The 20,630-nt window shown below is 48.8% G+C and overlaps 1 protein-coding gene across 3 annotated transcripts; it reads right to left on the reverse strand.

Moving 5' to 3' along the window:
• Positions 1-14,097: 14,097 nt before the first annotated feature.
• Positions 14,098-20,394, reverse strand: CUNH1orf109 (chromosome unknown C1orf109 homolog). Of its 3 annotated transcripts, none has more exons than XM_013123840.3 (5): positions 20,104-20,394; positions 18,530-18,804; positions 16,714-16,893; positions 15,014-15,132; positions 14,098-14,882 (listed from the first exon to the last, which is right to left on the reverse strand). In XM_013123840.3, the coding sequence occupies exons 2-5, from the start codon at positions 18,802-18,804 to the stop codon at positions 14,776-14,778; spliced, it is 681 nt and encodes a 226-aa protein (XP_012979294.1). In that variant the 5' UTR covers positions 20,104-20,394; the 3' UTR covers positions 14,098-14,775. The 3 variants fall into 3 exon arrangements, with proteins under 3 accessions (XP_012979294.1, XP_012979293.1, XP_040612608.1); XM_013123839.3 differs by having other exon boundaries at positions 18,530-18,807; XM_040756674.1 differs by lacking the exon at positions 20,104-20,394 and adding an exon at positions 20,001-20,092 and having other exon boundaries at positions 18,530-18,807.
• Positions 20,395-20,630: the final 236 nt, after the last annotated feature.

Raw genomic sequence — 20,630 nt, forward strand, 5'->3', positions numbered from 1 at the left:
TGCAGATGTGACTAGGCATCACCACTGTGACTCGCAGGGCTGTCACGAAGGCTGGGGAGCCAGGGGCCTCTTAGAGAAGGCTTCATTTCACCCAGCACTCTATACAAAGCTCCAGGAAGTACAGGCCTATGCCAGCCTGAGCCAAAGGGTGATTGGGCCTGGCTTGCCCAGAGAGTCAACTGATGAATGAATCTGCAGGGTATCTGACTTATGGCCTCAGGATGGGCTTCTGCAAGGGTACCCAGGAAGCAAGCTGTAAGTGGTCTTCTGGACACATGCCACACAGGGGCCAAGTCCTCCAGGAGTGCGGCAGAACCTTCCTTTCTGGGCATACTGTGGACTGTAGAAAGTGAAACAGAGTGCTCTTTAGACAGTTACAGCAGTGGTTCACACACTGAAAATAAGGGACCAGGTTGCAGAGATGGCTCAGCTGTTAAGAGCACTGTCTGCTCTTCCAGAAGACCAGAGTTATATTCCGAGAATCTACATGGTGGCTCACAGTCATCTGTAAGTCCAGTTCTAGGGGACTGCACCTCCTCTTCTGGCCTCTGCAAACACCAGGTGTGAAAGTGACACACAGATGTATGTGCAGGCAAAACATACAAAACAAAATAAAAATGAAAGAGAAAAAAAAGAAGTGACTCTTGTGGACAGTGATGAAGGTATGGATGCTAGCTGGCTGGATGGGTCAATGGGTAGATTTATTCATTTACTCACCCTCTACTCATTAACTAACCCATTCCAGTGTCTAAAAGGCTCCAAACTCTGTTCCTGGTAGAGATGCACAGAGAATCAACCCTGGATCCTGTCCTGAAGATGTGTACACCAGGGGAAAGATGGTCGTACATGTGGCCAGCTACCACAGACTGGATAGGCTGTTATACTTGAGTACATGGTAGAAGGGGAAACAGATGAGGGTGATAACTCAGCTTCAGTGGTCATGGAAGACTCCGTGGGGAAAGCAATATAGAAACTGGTCCAGGGAAAGTGACCAGAGGGCTCAGGGGATGTTTCAGTCTATAAAGTGCTTGTCTTGTAAGCAAGAGGACCATGGACCCAGAACACACACAAAAACCTCTGGGCATGGTGGCATACATTCAGTACAGGGAAACAAAGGTGGATCTTTGGGACTTACTAGCCAGCCAGCCTAACCCATTTAGAGGAGTCTAGACCAGTGAGAAACCCTGTCTCAAAAACCAAAAACAAATAAAAACCAAGGTGAATGGCATTCCAAGAAACAAAGCCCAAAGAGGTCTCTTACTTCTACAGGCATGTTCATATCCACAGATGCGCGCGCACACGCACACACACACACCCAGACACATACAGAAGCAGCATATATACACTAACCACAACCTCTATAGATGTTCCACAGAAATCGCGGCATGTGTGCCCTGAGACAAAGGTGCAGGGGCAGAGGGGAGAGATTTGTGCCCTTCCAGAGAGGACCTGAGACATGTCAGATGAAGTACAATCAGTGGCCTAGGAGGGGCCTGGAATGTCACGCCAACAACTTTTTGTAGTCCCTGGGACCTTTGGGAGGCTCCAGCGATAAGCGCACTGTGGGACTCTTGGAATAGAGCCATCTTCTTGGCCAAGAGTGATTTGAGAAGGCAGAGACTGGAGCCAGAGGCCAGCCTCTGCCAGATAGCAATGTGTGGAATAAAAGGACACACAGAGACGTTTGAAGTAATGTCCTCTAGGGGACAAGTGTTCTTGGGCGAAGAAATTTCAAGAGAGCCTGCAGAACCAAAGATAATAAGTCTGAGTGACAGTGAGGGAGAGGTAGCCTGTGTGGGCAAGGAAGGGGACAGCTTATGTAGGAATGGCCATCCAGCAGTCAGGCTACGCTTGGTTCTAGCTGCCTTAAGAAATTTCCAGAAAGTCTTCTCTCAGTATCTGTTCCACACATGATGGTGGATGCTCAACTCCCATGATGAGGAAGGCAGCGAGAGCACTGGGGATGGGGGGAGGGCTCTTAAGAGGAAACACTGTTGAAGTTGGTATATCTGGTGGTTTCTGAATTCACAATGGAGAGAGAATAGAAAAGCCCTAAGCCCAAGCTACCTGATGGCACCGCTGCCATTCTGCTGGCCTTTTTGTTTCTTGTAGTCATCTTCAAGTCTCCATGCTATCCTGGTCTCCCTGAGTAAATGGCCTTGCCTCCAACCTGTCCACCCCTGAACTCGCTGTAGCTGTGTCTGCCCTGCCCTCTTCCAGAGCCGACCTCACCTCCTGTGTTCTGTGCGACTGTGCAACCAGCCATCGTTTCTCCCATCAGAAATCTCTGGTCCCGCTGCCTCCAGAGCGTGTTCCTGATGTAGCCACCCTGAAATGCTCTTTGCATCCGCCTCATCTGCCACCTTCCCTTTTCTCTCAGTGGCTTCCCGCACTCTTACTTCTCCATCTCCACCCACCCTCAGCCCCACTCCAAACCAGCTAGCGTTTCCCCATGGAGATCACACCTGGGCTCCAGACCCCACCTGCTTCCTGAAACCCCCTCACTCCCTGGATCCCCACTGCCTTCTGCTTCCCCAGGACCCTTTCCCTGACTTTGGGCCACATCATAAAGCTCCACGGCTGCTTTTCTGTCTGCACGATGTCTCTCCAAGTTCATTCTCACTCTAGCTAGCCTGACTTCTCTTGTGACCTCAAAACCCATGCATCCAGAAGCCATCTGGATGTCCTCCACCTGGGACATAGCCATGACTCAGGCTCATGCCACCTCTTCCGACCTACCCCAAGGTTCATTATCTCCTGTGCTTCTGACCCTGGCCATAGATCCAGAGCCATTTTTTTCTACCTGCCCTTTGTCTACCGCACCACTGGGTCCTGCACATTGCACCTTCTAAAGAGTCAGCTTTGCCGGCTCTCTACTGTCCTCAGACTGGGCTGTCTCGTCTTATAGGCTCTCCAGCTATAACATGAGCTCCTCCCTCCCTCTTATCCCCTCCTTAAGGGATTTTATCTCATTACTACTCTTATACACCTTTGTACATAGACTGCCTATGTATTTCAGGCTAACCTAGAACTCTGGATCCTCCTGCCTCAGCCTCCCTAGCGCTATGATTCAAGATGTATGATACCCATGAACTGCTCTGTTGTTGTTGTTTTTGAATTGGGGTGGTTTTGTTTTTGTTGTTTTATTGTGTATGTAGCATGCATGCTCACTGGAGTTGGTTCTTGCCCTCCACCTTTTGAGACAAGATCTCCCGTTCCTGCCATGCTTTCTACTCCTGCCTAGTTGGCTCACAAGTTTCTAGGCAATTTGTCACTACCTCCTATCCTAGCATAGGCACACTGCAATTCAGATGTGGTCCATTGCAACCAGATCCAGGGAACTGAACTCAGTTTTCTAAGCTGGTGTGACCATCACTTTTACATGCTAAGCCGTCTCTCTAGCCCACTTCTGTGTTCTTTCTTGAAAATTTATTTTGTGTACATCAATATTTTGTCTACCCATATGTATGTGCACTACCTTTGTGCCTGGTCCCCATGGAGGTCAGAAGAAGGTGTCAGATCCCCTGGAACTGGAGTTATGGATGGTTGTGAACCACCATGTAGGCTCTAGGAAACAAACGTTGGTCCTCTGCAAGAACAACAAATTCTTGTAACCACTGAGACATCTCTCCAGCTCCTACTTGTGTGTCCTTATTATCTTCTGACATTAGTTCCCATCTACATCTGCCCTTTTCTCTCTCCTCTCTGGAACATGAGCTGTTCCCGTGCTGGAAATAGTCCTGCCTCATGTTCCTGGATGCCTGCTCTCTGCCTCATTTGACTCTCACCTCTGTGCTCTTCACTTTGGATCTCTTCCTTCCTACTTTGATGAACCCACCAAGCTGACGGGAGAAACTTCTAGAAGGCTCTCCTCTCAGAGAAGCTCTTTTCAACCTTGACTCCATTACTCTCTTAAAAGCGGAATGCTCCAGAGAGTTTGTGTGTGTTCCTGTGGAAATCTCCATTCCTGTTTACCAAAGTTTTGTAAAATACAGCAGGGCATATCCCACAATGATGTCATCACATACCACAAGACATCGGAAAACTCTTGTATACTCATGAGACAATGAGAATGGAAAAGGCAAGCATGTCTCTGTGCTACCACAAGTTTCCCCTTGCAGGTCCCCTGACAGCATCTTGGAGAGTCCGGAAAATACTTGGATACCTCTGCTCCTAACAGCTGCACATCCTGCATTCAGATCTCAGTACCTTAAGGCAGTGCCTCGGAAAGCCTCTAGCTTCTTCTTATGCCCTCCCCAAATCATTCTACCCCATCGCTACTTCCTTCCTTCCTTCCTTTTTCTAGATTGTGTGTGTGTGTGTGTGTGTAATTTTATGTGCATTAGTGTTTTTCCTGCATGTATGTCTGTGATCTTATATCTTATAGCTACAGACAGTTGTGAGCTGCCATGTGGGTGCTGGGATTTGAACTTGGGTCCTCTGGAAGAACAGTCAGTGCTCTTACCCACTGAGTTGTCTCTCCAACCCCTGGATAGATTTTTTTGTTTGTTTTTTGTAGCCCAGGCTGGCCTCAAACTTACTATGTGGGGGATGATGACGTTGAACTTCTGGTCCTGTTTTCACTTGAGTCTTGGGATTCACTGTGTGCGCCACCACATCCAGCCTCTTCCGTGTTTTGTATCTCACTACCCTCTGGCATGATTGGTTCTTTTTTTCCTTCAATTTTTCTTCTCTACAACACAAGCTTCCGAAAAGCAAGAGCTCAAACTTGGGGCTGGGCATGTATTCCCTGACTGATCCAGCAGACACTCAGACAGAATGGTTAGTGAGCATATCTTATTAAGGCAGCTGTTCTCAGCCACGGCTGCATTTCGAATCACTTGTGAGGAGGGTTTAAATTCCTGTATCCCAGCCTACTACACCGGAATCTGTAAGGTGAACTTGAGTCTACTCAATGTCGGTTTTATAAAGTCTCCCAGATGAGTTCAATGTGCATCCAAGAACCAAAACCAGTGGAAAGACTGCTTGTGTCTCACTGGGTCAGAGGTCCACGAGATGCAGATGGCGCCTTTGTGGAGTTTTGCCTGCCTCCTTCTGGACAAGCAGCAAGGCTTGAGGGCAGCTGCACACAGGAAGCCGTCAGGCTGGCCTGGGTGGGAACAGCCCTCCTGAGTCCCAGGCACAGTTCAGAGGTCAGGACTGGCAGCTGGCATGAATAGTGATGGTTATTATCACAGGCTTGTTGGCAGGGCTCGCTGCCCTGAGGACACTTCTCTGTGCTGTGATGCCCAATTAGGGTGCCTTGGAAACTACTGAAGAATGACATTGATCTCAGTGTATAGAGAAAACTCTAGGCCATCTCCGGGTGGCCCTGGGCAAAGGGGCAACCTAGACTGCCAGCCTCACCTCTGACATGTAGCCAGAAAACGACACACCTGTGATCTCGCTTGAGCTGTGCTTCCTAAATGAACAGTTTCCACGAGCTTTTGCCTGCTTCAGGACTCTTCCGGCCAGGGTTGAAACTGAGAAGACCAGATAAAGCCACTGGCCAGCTCAGAGCTGCTTCTGAAGCTGGGTACCACCTAACAGAGGCTGTTGGCTCTGAGCAAAGAAATGTGCGGGCACTTACTTCATCCCTGTGGTTCTCAAAGCTGTGCCCCCTTGCATGGGGAACAACTGAAGCACAGATGACCCTCCTCATCAGCATCCTCAATTATAAGCTGGGAGAAATCATAGCGCTCACAAAGTTGCTGTGTAAGCCATAAAGGCACTAGGCATGAAGCATGAAGCAGAGAAAACACGACAAACGGCAAATGTGGTCTTCTTCACAGCCCCCAGATCTTCCTTGCAGCATACCCTGCCACTCCTCAGAAGAAAACCACCGAGGTTCTAGCAGGATTGAAGTTCTTCGGTGTGTTGGCTGATTCCTGTTTCACAGCAGCCCATAATGTCAATACTTCTGCCTACCAGTCAGCCCCTTTGGGTTTGCTTGCCTTTAGGTGAAGAACCTAGGTCTGGAAAAGTCAAGACCCAGACTCAAACTCCCACAAGGCTGACTGGTAGAACTGGGTCAGGATCCCAGGACTTTCTCTGCCACACGGCAGCAACCACAGAACACTTCAGACTAGCCAGCCTCAAGAGACGTTCCACCTCACTTCTCTGGGATGAAGGGAGCCAGGAAGCCTGATGTAGGAGGGGTGCTGAGAGGAGGGTGGAGCTAGTCCTTGATGTGGTAGCCAGGCCCAGTCAGGGCTGTCGCCACAGTGCTGGGGTTTGGTTGGGACAGCAGCCACCACTTCCTGTAACAATGCTGGGTGGATCTGGGTCTGCCGGTGTGTGGTGTTGGTGTAGGAAAGATGTTCTACAAAGCCTGGCCAGAGGCCGTTGGCTATGGAGATGAATGGGGTAGTCCTCTCCCTCCATCTGTTTTACATCTGTCATCCATCCAGCCTCTAAGTCGTAGGTAGCCAGGACTATGTCCAAAGCTCAGCAGATTCCTGATAGGAAGAAGCAGGTCTTGGCCTCAAGTCCTCCTCTAGGGAAGGATGAAATGTCTAATTAGTTAAGAACCTATTGGGTGCTAGGCCTCAAGTCCATGCTTTGAATGCATTAGCTCATTTGATTTCCACAGTAACCTAATGAGTCAGGTGTTGCTATCCTGGTTTATAGATGAGAGGCAAAGTTCAATGCCACAGTCATGGGTGGAAGAACTTGGACAATATCAAAGTTCATGATCCTTCCAGGACACTATTGCATTTCTGGAGGCCATAGTAGCTAACCAACTTTGCCAAGGTCCAGCACCATCCCTACCAAGTAGAGCAGGACCTTTGCTCAATCCATCTCTTGGTCCAATTCAAAGATGGGCTGAGCCCTTCAGTGAGATGGTCAGGAAGTAAGGATTCACAGGAGAAAACTGAAGTTAATGAGAACTGGCAATGATGGACTGACAAGAGCTGCTTTGACCAGGAGAATAAGAAAGGTCATTGTGGTTCAGGTGGAGCTGGGCTCGCACAGATAGGAAGGTGGTCACCTTCCCATAGCAGGGGACAATGCTGAAAGTAGAAGGTTAGAAATGTTTTCTGTAGCAGAGACCCCCAGCTCCCTCATGGGACTAGGCAGCTTCCTCCAAGCAAAATAAGCTGGCCAGAAGACTTTTCTAGGAGGTGGTAAAATGGAGTTGATGGATTAGTGGATTGGGACCAGCAGGCATCTCTTCAGGGCCTATAGAGTTTATGGGGTCTGAGTGGGTGTAGAGACCGCTGTGACCAGAGACGTGGCTATCGGGGGCCTTTGAGAGTGAGGTAGCAGCCTTCTGGCCTGGGGGCTTTTAAACTAAAAGGAAGAGAACCCACAAACAGGAAAGCCAGTAAGTCACAGGTACAGGCTGGAGCCCCTGTCCACACTGTCTATATGGAGGTGTGCTTCGAGGTGGCACTGGTGGCTCTCAGTGATGCCTGGCTTCCTGAGAGTCCAGGTCTTACCCGTTTGGGAAGCGAATTTCATCTTAGTACAGAGGGAACTGCTGGGAAAGGATGTCACACTTGGAGACCATCTGGAGAAGAGGCCTTTGGAGTCGTTCCTTTCTTTCACAGAACTGACAGGCAAGGGTAGGGGCCTCTGGCAAGTACACAGGGTGATGGCCCAGAAAAGTATCCAAGTCGTCATGATGGGTTCCGTCAGCCCCGCCCTGGCTTCGTGTGGCTGGGAAGCCCGACGTCTCTTTTTCAGAAGTGAGATCCAAACCAGCTCTGAGTGCGACACAAGCCAGAGGAAACTTTTAGCACAGATGTAACTTTCTAGTTTCTTCCTTCCCTGCCCCGAATTTTTCAGTTGCTTTTAAAGAGGCCACAGATAGCTGAAAAACAAATCCAAGTTTAAAGAGACAAGTGCAAAAAATGCAAACTGGGCAAGAGGACAGGGCCTCCAGCTGCATGAAATGTGCCTGGGAAACGGCATCCCCTGCTTGGCAGGTGCCGGGGATTTATGGTTGAGTTTTGAAGACATTTCATCACATTACGAGCCAGCTCAGGAGACCCTCATAAAACTCTGCTTATATGAAAGAACAAACTAGCTGATAAAAGTCAGCTGCTGCCTATAAACTCGCAGTGGGGATTGCAATTGAGTGGTGGATTTATTAGTCTGGGCTCTCTGAAAATGAAGAACTACTCGGCACGCTTGAATCAGGAGAATTGGACCACAGAGGGTCACTGCCTGCTCACAGTGTGGCAGATAAACCACACTGCCCCGGCCCCCACCCCCATGACTCAGCCTACTGGAGACCAGAGGGTAACACTCTCACTCAGGGGCTAATTTTACATCCCCTGGACTCACCTCCCACAGAATCAGCCACTATCTCCACCCTCTGCACTCCCGCACATTCTTCATGATGGCCCTGCTCACCCCAGACTTGCACGGATTTCTCTTATTTACCTTTGTACTGTGGTAATCCATTTGGGGCTGGGCCCATGAGAGGTCTCAGAGTGGGTGCATGCGGATGTGGCTGACTTGTTGTCATTACTGCCCCACTCCTGACAGCCTGCATGCAGGAACTCTGTGACCTGTCTGTTGAAATCGAGGACTAGCTGGGGCCTGGAAGCCTCGTGGAGGCAGTGTGCATGCTAGAAAGCTCTACTTGGCTCTACTCTACTCCACTATCCCTGTCTACAGTGCAGATTCTCCTACATGAATCGAAGAGATCTGGGCACAATAGCACATGCCTTTAATCCCATACTTGGAAGACAGAGGCAGGTGAGTTCGAGACCAGCTGGGTCTACATATTGAGTTCCAGGCCAGTCAGAACTACTACATAGTAAGACCATGTCTCAGGTGGGGATGGGGATGGGCTGGCTATACAACAGAATGAGGGTTACTGTTAGGAATGCACAGTGCAAGCCTGCCCGCAGCAGCCCCCCCCACCCTCCCACCCCCACCCCCGCCATGTGGATCCAGGCCTCTGGAGTTGAGGTTCTAATTCACTCCATCAGTACCAGGCTCAGGAAAACTACTTTCCTCTCCCCATTGCAGAAACTCAGAAGGAGCCTTCCAGGAATGATGGAGAGGAGGGTGAGTGCCTGGAAGGGTCATCCCGTCATTCTTTAAAAAGAACATCCTCCTCCCAGACTCTGGCACAAAGGACAAAATATAAGACTCTGGCAGACAGCTTTGGAACACACTCCAACCCTCTTGGCCATGGAATCAGAAGGGAGGGTAGCTGGCAAGGTTTGAGTGGCCCTGGAAGAGGCCAGGACACTCCATTGCTGCTGCCAGGTCCATTCTGTTGGTGTTAGGTATGCTCTGTGACAGAAAAGGGACAATGGACTATAGGAAAGACCCTTCCGCCAGAGCCAAGATCCTGTGTAAATGCTGCTGTGACCTTGGCCACCAGCAGGGACTGTTCCCAGAGCTCAGCCTCTTCATCTGTCCAATGGATACACGCGTACCTTCGTCAGTACTTGCACTAGCTTAAAAGATATTTTACAATGTAAAATAGACCATAGGTGGCAGTGCAATCTGTAAATCCCAGCAAGGGCATTGAAATGAGATTGAAGCCAGACTAGACTATAGGAGACCCTATCTCAAACTCAAAACTGGGTGATGATGCTAAAGAACATAGCAAGCCAGGCGGCGGGGTGCACACCTTTCATCCCAGCACTCGGGAGTCTGCAGCAGGAGGATTTCTGTGAGTTCAAGGCCAGCCTGGTCTACAAGCTAGTTCCAGGATAGTCAGAACTACAGAGAAATCCTGTCTCAAAACAAAACAAAAGCAAAAAGAGCGTAGTGGAACCTTTCGGTGAGCAGGTAATTAACGAATCTCAAGGGCACCCTGATTCCTTAAGTGTGGACAACTGTCCCCAAATCTGTCACATATCATTTGCTTTACGTTTGTTTATTTTTTGTTTTTGTTTTCCAAGACTGCTGGTCCTGAACTCAGAGATCTGCCTGCCTCTGCCTCCCAAGTGCTGGGCTTAAAGGCGTGCACCACTACTGCCCGACTACATGTCCTTTTCTTACATGAACTTTATGACCCCACAAGGACATAACATCCTCACCATTATTCAAATGGGAAACTGAGACTTAACCAGGGGAAATCACTGGACAAGACCTCATGGTTAATGATTGTGCTAATTGGCAATGGGGCTAGGTGGCAAGCTGTGCAGTAAGTACACTTTGTGACCTTCCTACACAAAGCTGCTCCTATGACTGTGTGGCAATCCCCCTCCTCACAAGGAAAAGGAACTCTAAAGGACCCAGTGCTTGGGCTGGTTGGGAAAGTACCTGGCCTCCTTCCTCAGATGAACCAGACATAGCAGGCATCATTAAGCCTGCACTCCCTCAGGCAGGCACAGCTTCTCCTGAGAAACCAGACTTGGGACAACACTTACTTTGTCTGAATGCAGAATTGCCTTCCTTGCTTTTCAGTGTTAGGGACGAGTCTTGAACATGCTAAGATGCTCTTTACCACTGAGTCAAACCTCCAGCCATGGAAGAATCTTTGTATATGAGATAAGGAGGTATATGTGTGTATACACGGTGCATATATTTATATGTGAAGACCAGAGGTCTCTCTCCACTCTAAAATTTTGTTTTGTTTGAGACAGAGTCTCTTTATGTAGCCCCGGAACTCTTGCAAAGCAGGCGGGCCTCAATCTCAGAGAGATCATTCTGCCCCTGGAGTGCTGGGATTAGAGATTAAAGGCATACATCACCACACCCGGCTCCACTTTCTTTTTCTAGATGGGGTTTCTCTGTGTAGCCTTGGCTGTAGCAGACCTAGATCTGTAGGCGAGGCCTGCCTCTGCTTCCCAAGTGCTGGGATTAGAGGTGTGCACCACCACCTCCCGGCTTCCTATTTCCAGTTTTGAGACAGTCTCTTACTGAATCTGGAGTTCAGCGATAGGCTCTAGGTTGCCTGGCCATGGCTCGTGGCCTCCTTTCCACCTCCCGGAGATGGGTTATAGATGTGCCTGCCCATCTGGGGACGAGAGCTCAGGTCAGCACTTTACCCATGGAGCCATTTCCAGGTCAATTTCTGAGTGTGGATGGAGACAGGAAAGCCAACTTTATTCTCCTGGAACAAAGCACAGCTCATAGTTGCAGGGGTGTGACCACTGAGGGACACGGGAATGAACTCATTCCATCACCCAGCAGTACCCCCAAATAAAGAGCTTTACTGGGGCTCCCATATGGTGGTTTCCCCACATTACTTTAAATTTAATAATCTCAGTGGAAACATTAACAGATTGTTGTTGTTGTTTTATTAGTTAAATAAAAACCTCGGGACTGGGGATGTCGCTCATTGGCAGAGTGCTTGCTTAGCATGTAACAGGCCGTGGCTTTAGCTCCAAATTGCTTCCCATCTAAAGTATTGGGGAACAAATAGCATAATGAATAAATATGGAAGCTCAGAGAAAACTGGCTTTGGGAACAGGCTGAATGTCCACCAGTAAGAGGAAAGCAGTAAGTTGTATGTATATTTAGACGTGTGCCAATGAATGTGCCCGAGGAGGCCAGAGATCTAGCTAGATGTCATCCTCTGTCGTTCTTCACCTTGTTTTTTGAGACAGGGTCTCACTCTGACCCTGGGGCTTACTAGTCACTAAACTGAGGTGTGCCACACCTAGCTCTTATGTGGATGTCAGGGATCCAATCTCAGGCTCTCATGCTTGGGCAGAGGCTCTTTATCAGCTGAGCCATCTCCCAGACTCTGTAACTGTTTTGAAAATTTTAAGGAAGTTATATATTACACAGAACAAATTCCAAGGTACAGTGTAAAAAAAATAGATATAAAAGTGGGTATGTAATATGTCACTATATTCACTAAAACAATGAAAAAAACAAAACTCAAAACTGTTGTTTCCTATGTCAGGTATCCGCTGCTGTGGGAGGAAAGTTCCCCCTAAGCACAAGTGATTTAAAAAAACGTTTCCATTTGCATGTGTCAAGAATCCAAGCACAGCTCTGCTGGCATTTTTAGCTCAGGTCCTTATGAGGCTAGGCTGTCATCTGGGGCTGTGAACCCATCTGAAGGTTCAACTAGTGCAGGGGGACGTTTCCAAGCTCCTTCACATGGTGTTGTCCAGCACAGACCCCTCCCATGTCTCTCTACTAGGTGGAAATACGGAGTTTTGGCTGACATCCCCAAAGGTGGGAGAGCAAGGGGCAGCAGCCGAGACAGAAGCAGTGTTCTTTACAGCCTATTCCCAGAGTGACTCTCACTATTCTCCCAGCAGCAGCTCAAGCACAGAGAGGCTCCATCAAAAGGCAAGGAGTACAGAAGGACAAGAATATTAGAGGAGGGGTCACCAGGGACCACCTCAGAGAGTACCCACCATTTCAGAGACACCAGAAGCACTTAGCAAAGGCTGTCTGCAATGAAGAGAAGTGGGCAGATGGGGAAATTTTTCACTGAATATATCCGTGTACATTTTACACTTGAGGTTGTGTGATCCTTATTCAACAAGTAACTCACATTTATTTTATCTAAAATAATGAAAAGGTTGTCATTTTAGGGACTGGAGAGCTGTCTCAGTGGTTTAGAGCACTTGCTGCTCTAGCAGAGGACCCAGGTTCAGTTCCCAGCACCCACACGGCAGCTTATAACCATCTATAACTTTAGTTCTGGGAGATCCAAAGCCCTCCTCTGGCCTCCACAGGCATCAGGAACTTAAAATGCATTCTTAGCAAAAGAAAAAGAGAAAAGATAGCATTTTTAATTAAAAAAAAAAGCTAAGAGTGAAGAAAACAGCCGGGCTATGATGGTGCACACCTTTAATCCCAGCACTCAGGAGGCAGAGGCAGGTGAATCTCTGTGAGTTCAAAGCCTGGTCTACAGAGTGAGTTCCAAGGCAGGTTCCAAAGCTACAGAAAAACCCTAATACCCTGTCTCGAGGAAAAAAAAAAGAGTGAAGAAAACAAAAACACTCCTATTTAAGTAAGTTATTACCAAACACCATAAATATGTTTCAAACAAAACAAAACAAAGCCACTTTCTTTTTAAATTATCCATCCTCTGTATTAAGTCCTGTTCATGGCAGCCTTGACTTCTACAAGCTGGGATCCCAAGGCAAGTGGCCACTGCACAGAGTGTGGCTCTGATCAATGAATGACTCAAGGCTGCTTCTCAGCCTATTTCCTGTTACTGTGTATGATGGCTAATCTTGGCTGTCAACTTGACCACAGCTGGAATCAACTAAAACCCACGTAACTGGCCCTGTCTGTGAGGGATTTTCTTGACTGGATCATTAGGGGTGGGAAGACCCCCCTAAATCTGGATCATGTGAGGTGGGAAGACCCATCCTAAATCTGGATCATTAGGAGTAGGAAGACCCATCCCAAGTCTGGACCACATAAAAGCACATGGAAGAAGAAAGCTTTTGCTTTAGGCTTGCCTGCCCTCCCTCTCACCTCTCTCTCTCTCTCTCTCTCTCTCTCTCTCTCTCTCTCTCTCTCTCTCTCTCTCTGTAGTTCTGTTCCTTTGAGAACTCTAAACCACAGACAAGTGCAACTGAAAGGAGAAAGGGTTTATTAGGCTCATATTGACGTCCATCACTTCAGGGACGTCAAGGCGGCAAGCACTTGGAGCAGCTGGCCACATGACACCCATGGTAAAGAACAATGGATCAGTGCATGCCTGCTGGTGCTCAGTCTGCTCTCTCTTTCGATCTAGGGCCCAGCTATGAAATGACGCCACCCACATTCAGGATGGCTCTTCTCACCTCAATTAAGAAAATCCTGCAGACTTGCCTGCAAGCCAACCAAATCTACAACATTCCTCATGGAGACTCCCTCCCCAGGTAAAATAACAGTCAAAGGTCACAGTCACAGTCACAGCTGGCACATTCACTGTCACTCCAAACCCAGAAGAACACAGCCAATGAGAGGTCACGGGAGTCTCAACCCTGGCATCTGGGGAGGCTCACTATTCTCAGTTAACTTCTTCCTTTCCAGTCCCCCCCCCCCTTTTCCCTTTTTTTGGAAACAGCATCGCAGGATGTAGTCTTGGTTAGTCTGGAGCTATGTAGACCAGGATGATCTCAAAGTCACAGAGCTTACCTGTCTTTTCTCACCAGCAGTGGATTGGATATTCCCAGCCCTCAGTTACTTTTTTTTTTTTTTTTATTTAGCTTATTTCTTTTATGTACACTGGTGTGAGGGTGTCTGATCCCCTGGAACTAGAGTTACAGACAGCTGTGAACTGCTATGTGGGATTTCTGGAAGAGCAGTCAGTGTTCCTAATTACTGAGCCATCTCCCCAGCCCCCCTCAGTTACTTTCAACAACAACAGGGGACCTCTCCAGGACAAAGCTTTCAGAACCGCTCATGCTGCACCATCTCCCCCTGGTGGCTGGCCTTGGAAATGGAAATTGGCTTGATTTCCTACTGTGAAGTGAAAAACATTTTAAATGCTCCCTTTCCTTCAATCCCTCCCTTTTGTGGTGTGCAAGGGACTGAATCGAGGGCTTCACGTGTGCCACACACACTGCTGCTGCCCTGCACTCCTAGACCCGCTCCTACCTTTAAACCACTAAGGACTCAGATAGTGACACACACATAACCAAGACCTGAGTCAACCCAAGTACTCCAGCTGACACAGAAGCAGAGGCAGCTGTGGACCTTTACCTCCTGTCCTTTCCTTCCTTGCCACTTAAGCCTACTGATGGAGATGGGCACTGCTTATCAGCGCTGCCTTTCCTATTCCCTCCACCCCAGGCACCTCCCAGAGCCGCAGACGCAGTGGTCACGGACCCTCGGACATGGCCTGGACCTCTACCATAGGCACTGGTATCTCAGTCCATCAGGCTGCCGTGCTGACGTTCACTTAGAAACAGCTGAGAGCGCTGCTCCGCTGCAGGGACCCAGATCTCCAGACACCGCGCAGCTTCCTGGCTCCTCCAGGAAGAAGGAGACACTCACCAGGATATCTAGAACAGGAAGAGGGTTACAAGACAAGGTTATAAAGGCCCCAAAGCACAGCAGGGGTGTCCGTAACACCTCCAAAGAGGTGAGCAGCAGGGAAAGGGAGGCAGCATGGGGAACTAATGGAAACCAGTACCTGACACAAGGGTTTGGCACTCATCTTCTGAAATTTGGTCCCAGGCGTTAGGCAGTGCTTGGATGCTGGCCAAGTCTCCCCAGTGGATGGAGGAGAGGAGGTATTTTCTCTTCAGGTACCTTCCCAGAAGTTAAGGACAGCTCAAAAAGAAGAAAGGAAGAAAGAAGTCTGCTGGAGAGCAGTATAGGACGCTAAAAGTGGCAGCACGTCCATCAGTGTGCCTTCCCAGGTGGGCGGGGTTCACCAGTCCCAGCAGCACAACTTGATGCTACTAGGAAGGGGACTCAGACCTCACAGGCTGACGGTGGACCGGACAGAAGAGCAAAGTGGCTTGAAAGATAAAACTCAGCGGCAGTTCTAGTCAGCTGTAGTGACCCACGCCTTTAATCCCAGCACTTAGGAGCCAGAGGCAGGCAGACCTCTGTGAGTTCAAGGCCAGCCTGGTCTACGTAGTGAGTTCCAGGACAGCCAGGACTATTTAGAGAAACTAAAATGTAGCAAACACAAAAACAAAACAAGAGTCTGGCAGTTGAGATGAACACAACACTGGAGGCAACAGAGAAACAAAGCACAGGGCAGAGGAAGCAGGCAGTGGACTTGGCACTGCAAGCCTCCGGCACAGGTGGCTAAAGCTGAAAGGAGTTGAAAGGTGGCTTGAGCCAGCATAAAGGCAGCAGTGAAGGACAAGGCAGGGATTCTGAGCCTCACCCCACCCGCAACACAAGAGCTGACAACTCCTGGCTGAACGCAACTAGACCTAGACCTCGTGAAGATGTACTTAACCACAGACAGCTCAGAGAGAGAATCTGGAGACAGGAAAGGCAGGAGGGGATACAGGATTAAGAGTCCATGTCAGGGGCTGCCAAGATGGTTCACTGGGTGAAGGGGCTTGCTGCCAAATCTGATGACCTGAACTCCATCCTGGAAGCCACATGGTGGAAGGAGAGAACCAATTCTGTCAAATTATCCTCAGATCTCCTCATGAATGCTGCTAAGCATAGGCCTTGGCCACACTATTCTACTTAAAATCTTCTGAGAACTTTCATGTCAAAAGATCAGGCAAAACCTTCAAAATCCTTCTCAAAAAGCCAAGGTCCCATGTCACTATCCTCATGCCCTACCCTTACCACACAGGCCTCGTGGCTATGTCTGAAATCTACCAGGCATGCTCCCACCGAGGCCTTTTCACCCCATGTACCTTCTGCCTGGACCATTCTTCTCCCAAATATCCACATGGCTCACCCCTTCACTCTTTCAAATCTTTGCTCAAATGTCATACCCATCGCTGCCTCATGGGTACCTGCCGGACATTATTAAAATCTCAACCTCAAGCTGGGTGGTGTTGGCACACGCCTTTAACCCTGACACTCAGGAGACAGAGGCCAGGACCTCACAGTGAAACCCTGTCTGGGGGGTCACAGCCCACCTTCCTACCTTGCTTTCCCTGCTTTGTTCTTAGCACTCACCACATCTGATACAATATATTTCCCTTTTCTCAAGCCTGCCTCTCCGCACTCACAGCAGTGCCCAGCAGCTAAACTGTAAGGAATGACTGTAAAACAAACACAAACGCAGGAAGAACCCAAGTTTGAGCTCTAACGAGAACTGCAGCAAACTATACAGCCTGCTGATCTTGTGGACTGTGAACCAGCAAAGGCTTCTAGAGCGGCTCTGAGCAGTCTGGACACACTCAAGGATATGACCTTCGATAATGTCTGTCGATGTCTTGCAGCCACTCCAACATGTCGGCCACAGAGGGGCTCACCACCGAGGGCTGCAGGACAGCATCCACGTCAAGCGCAGCCGAATGCTGCTCGTAGGTCTGAAACACCCGCTCCACATGGCTGCTGACGGTGTCTCGAACCTTGAGGAGGGTGGCTCTGTGGGAAAAGTGGTATGTTAGGCAGAATCTCCAAAATCACTACTGGCATTTGGAGGTTTTGTTTCAGAGGGCATCCAAACCCTCAGACACTCCTGGGAAGTGGTCTACCGCTGAGCTACACCCCAGCCCCACCACTTTGCGAATTCTTTTTAATTAAGTATGGGAGAGGGGGCACACATGCCACAGTACTTGTGTGGAGGTAAGGGGGGGCTACTTTGGGGTGTTCATTCTGTCCTTCCACCTTTCTGTGGGTTCTGGGAACTGAGCCATCTTGACTACCCTTTTTTAACGGGTTCTTGAATGACAATGTGGGCTTGAGGTGCACAGACTTCTGGGGAAAGTGAGTTAATCCTGTGTATAAAGGCTCCTTTGCTCACTGTGTCTCACAAGAATAGGACCACACACACCCCAAATACAGCCAGTGTACCAGTGAATGAATGGTCATTAGAAAGAAAAATAATGACGAAGTGTAGAAAGTGCTTTTGTACCTGTGATGGTGGTGGCAGTGCATGCCTTTAACCCCAGTACTCAGGAGGCAGAGGCAGGTGCATCTCTGTGAGTTTGAAGCCAGCCTGGTCTACAAAGCAAGTTCCAGGACAGCCAGGGCTACACAGAGAAACCCTGTCTTGGGGGGGGGGGGAGGAAAAGTGATCTTGGCAGTGCCTAGGTATTACTCTTTGTCTTTTCCTTTTTTTTTTTTCCAAGTCAGGGAGCTGGGACTAAAGGTATGTGCCACTGGCTGTCTAAGTATTATGAACCATCAGCAAGACAAGGGCTGTAACTTTCCAAAGGACAAAGGACCCCCTAGCCCCGAACTGGGGCTCTAAAAAGCCCACTGTGTAAAACAGGAAACAATCCAAAACCCTCCAAGTCTATTGAGTCTAGCTTGAAGATTGTGATGAACAGTAATAAAACAAACAGTAAACAAAGTATCAGTGCAACTCCTGTGTTACTGTTTGGTGGCCGTTTCAGTTATTCTGTATCCACCTGTGTGTAGAACAAAGGGGTGGCAGGGAGCCCCAGCTAATGTGGCAAACACGCTTCAGAATCCCCTCCCCCCTGCTCTATTCTCACTGGCTATGTGATCAGGACAATCGGTCTGACTTTCCATTTTTTGTGCTTCCAGGTATATGAACAGGGTTAAGCCAGAGGTACTTAAGGTAACGTAGTACACAAAGCCCTTAGTTCTAGCATGTACCAACCCTACAGCATACCAAAGACAACTACAGAAGACTACATTCTCTCCAGTCCCCTTCTTTTCTGTTTTTGTAATTTCTTTTGTTTATTTAGTTGGTTTGGGGTTATTTATTTCTACTTTATTTATTCATTTTTTTAATTTATTTTTGAGACAGGGTTACTTTGAGCCCTGCCTGCCTCTGCCTCCTGATTACTCAGATTAAAAACATGTGCCATCACACCAGACCCGATTTTTTGTATGTTTGTTTGGTTTTGAGACAAGGTCTTATAACACAGCCCAGGCTGGCCTCAAACTCACAGTCCTTCAACCTTAGTCCCCTGAATGACCACTTAGAGCTTGCTTTTGTAACTTTTGTAGGCCCACCCTTGATTGGGGATGGGATGTCATGAAGCTTTAAGGTCTTCCCACCAAGAAAGGGGGTCAGGGAGCCTCTTACAGCCTCTCAGCTAGCTTGTCCAGGACAATGTCGCCAGCCTCCAGTTGCTTGCGCCTCAGCCGCTCCTGTAACTCCGGGAAGGGTCGAAGGGCCGGCACGTCCTCGAACCGCAGATTCTGCGCAGCCTGCAGCTGCTCAGCCAGGCTGCTGAGGGAGGAGAGGAGGGACGAGCAGCCCTGCAGAGTGCTCTGCCACAGGGCCTGCTGCTCTTCCACCACCGGGAAGCACTTCCTCAGGGCCACCTGCACAGCCAGCAAAGGCTGGTCTTGAGCCATCTTCTGGGAAGACAAAAGCAAGAGTCAGGGTACCAGAAGGGTTGGGTCCGGCTCAAGGGTGATCATTTCTGACCTCATGAAGAAGGCCACCTTTTGATCTTCAAATAGTCCTAAGGCAACACAGAAAGGCAGGGAGACTCCAGGGGTGTGAAAAGGAATAGGCCCTCCGTCCTCATCCTGGAAGCAGTGTGATGCCTCTGGTCAACAAGAAGTGAGAATTCCAGCCGTACAGTTACCAACTGCTTAAGGCCTTCCTCCCTTCCCAGCTTCAAACCTCCCATCTTGTAGAAAGCTCACCAGAAACCCCATTTACAGAGAAAGACACGCACTACCCCTTGTACAACCATGGTAGCTCCTGGTTTCACTTTACTAGATTATAATCCAGAAACCGCCTCATTTACTTCTCGTATCAAAAAGAAGAAAGAGAAGGGAATGACAAGTTGTTTTTTTTTAAAGAAATCCTCTTGAGATATATCTTGAAAGCCAACAAAGTAGTATCCATGGTTAATGTTAAGACAATCAATTACAGACTCTCCCTTGAGAAGCCCACACCGTCTTCGATATTTTGTACTTTCTGAGATTCTGTGAGTAGCCTGCAAGTGTCTTTTACTTTCTGTCTAGTGCCTCTCTCTTAATCCTTGTCCTTAAGCCATTATTAAAAATAACTTTAGGCCGGGCAGTGGTGGCGCATACCTTTAATCCCAGCACTCAGGAGGCAGAGGCAGGAGGATCGCTGGGAGTTCAAGGCCAGGCTGGACCGACAGCCTCCAAAACAATACAGAGAAACCCTGTCTCGTAAAAAAAAAAAACAAAAACAAAAAACAAAACAAAAAAAAAAAAACTTTAGGCTAGGCATTGTAACATGCACCTTTATTCCAGCACTGAGGAGTCAAGAGACAGACAGGTCTCTGAGTTTGAGGCAACCTCGTCTACATAGAGCATTCCAGACCAGACAGTGTTACATGGCAAGTCCCTACTCAAGTGTACTCGTGTGTGTGTGTGTGTGTGTGTGTGTGTGTGTGTGTGAGAGAGAGAGAGAGAGAGAGAGAGAGAGAGAGATGTTTTTCCATGTTTTTAATTTAATTTTACATTCCAACCACAGTTCTCCTTCTTAAACTAACCATAGTCCTGAATTCTTTTCAGCTTCAAAGCCACCAACTGAGCTGCAGTCCCTAAAAGCGTAGGGGACAACTCACGCTGCTGAGGGTGGTCTCTGTCTTGTCACCGCTGGCCCTCAAGAGTGGAGGATCTGGCGGTCCTCTTACCAGCTCCCTCTGCAAAAGGACCCTTGCTTCTCACCTCGGGAAGGGGGTCCTGGGAGTCTTCAAAAGAGGCTTCTTCAGGACTGGGCAATCTTCCGCTTTAGCCTGCGAGTCTCTGGGGTCTGTCTCTCCTCGAACCCGTGCTTTTGGAGCCAGGGTCTTGTCTTGTCTCTGAGATTGCCAGCCGTGTCCCTAAACCCGCAGGAGAATTCAAATCCTGGGTAGCCAAAGCTAAGTGGCCACCAAGAACCACACTGCGCTTAGCACTCTGCACATGCTCAAAAGCAAACGCGACTCCGACGTCGCGAAAAGAAGGCGTAGGCCGCAATGACCTATGGGCATTGAAGTCCTCTATGAGCATTGGTTGCGGGATGGAGAAGAAGCTTTGTTATGATTGGGCGTTGTAACAACCGTCCGAAGACGGCGACTTGTTACTGGCCATCCTGTATCCGTTAAATTTGAATTGGGTGGCGGTTAACGGGGGAGCAACCTCTCCCTCAGCTGGAGCTGCGAGGTTTCCTGGGTTTGTGTTTCGGCGCCCGCAGGGACACGTCCGCAAACTTC

Source organism: Mesocricetus auratus, unplaced genomic scaffold (assembly GCF_017639785.1).
Source record: "Mesocricetus auratus isolate SY011 unplaced genomic scaffold, BCM_Maur_2.0 Super-Scaffold_100014, whole genome shotgun sequence".
Taxonomy (NCBI): domain Eukaryota; kingdom Metazoa; phylum Chordata; class Mammalia; order Rodentia; family Cricetidae; genus Mesocricetus; species Mesocricetus auratus.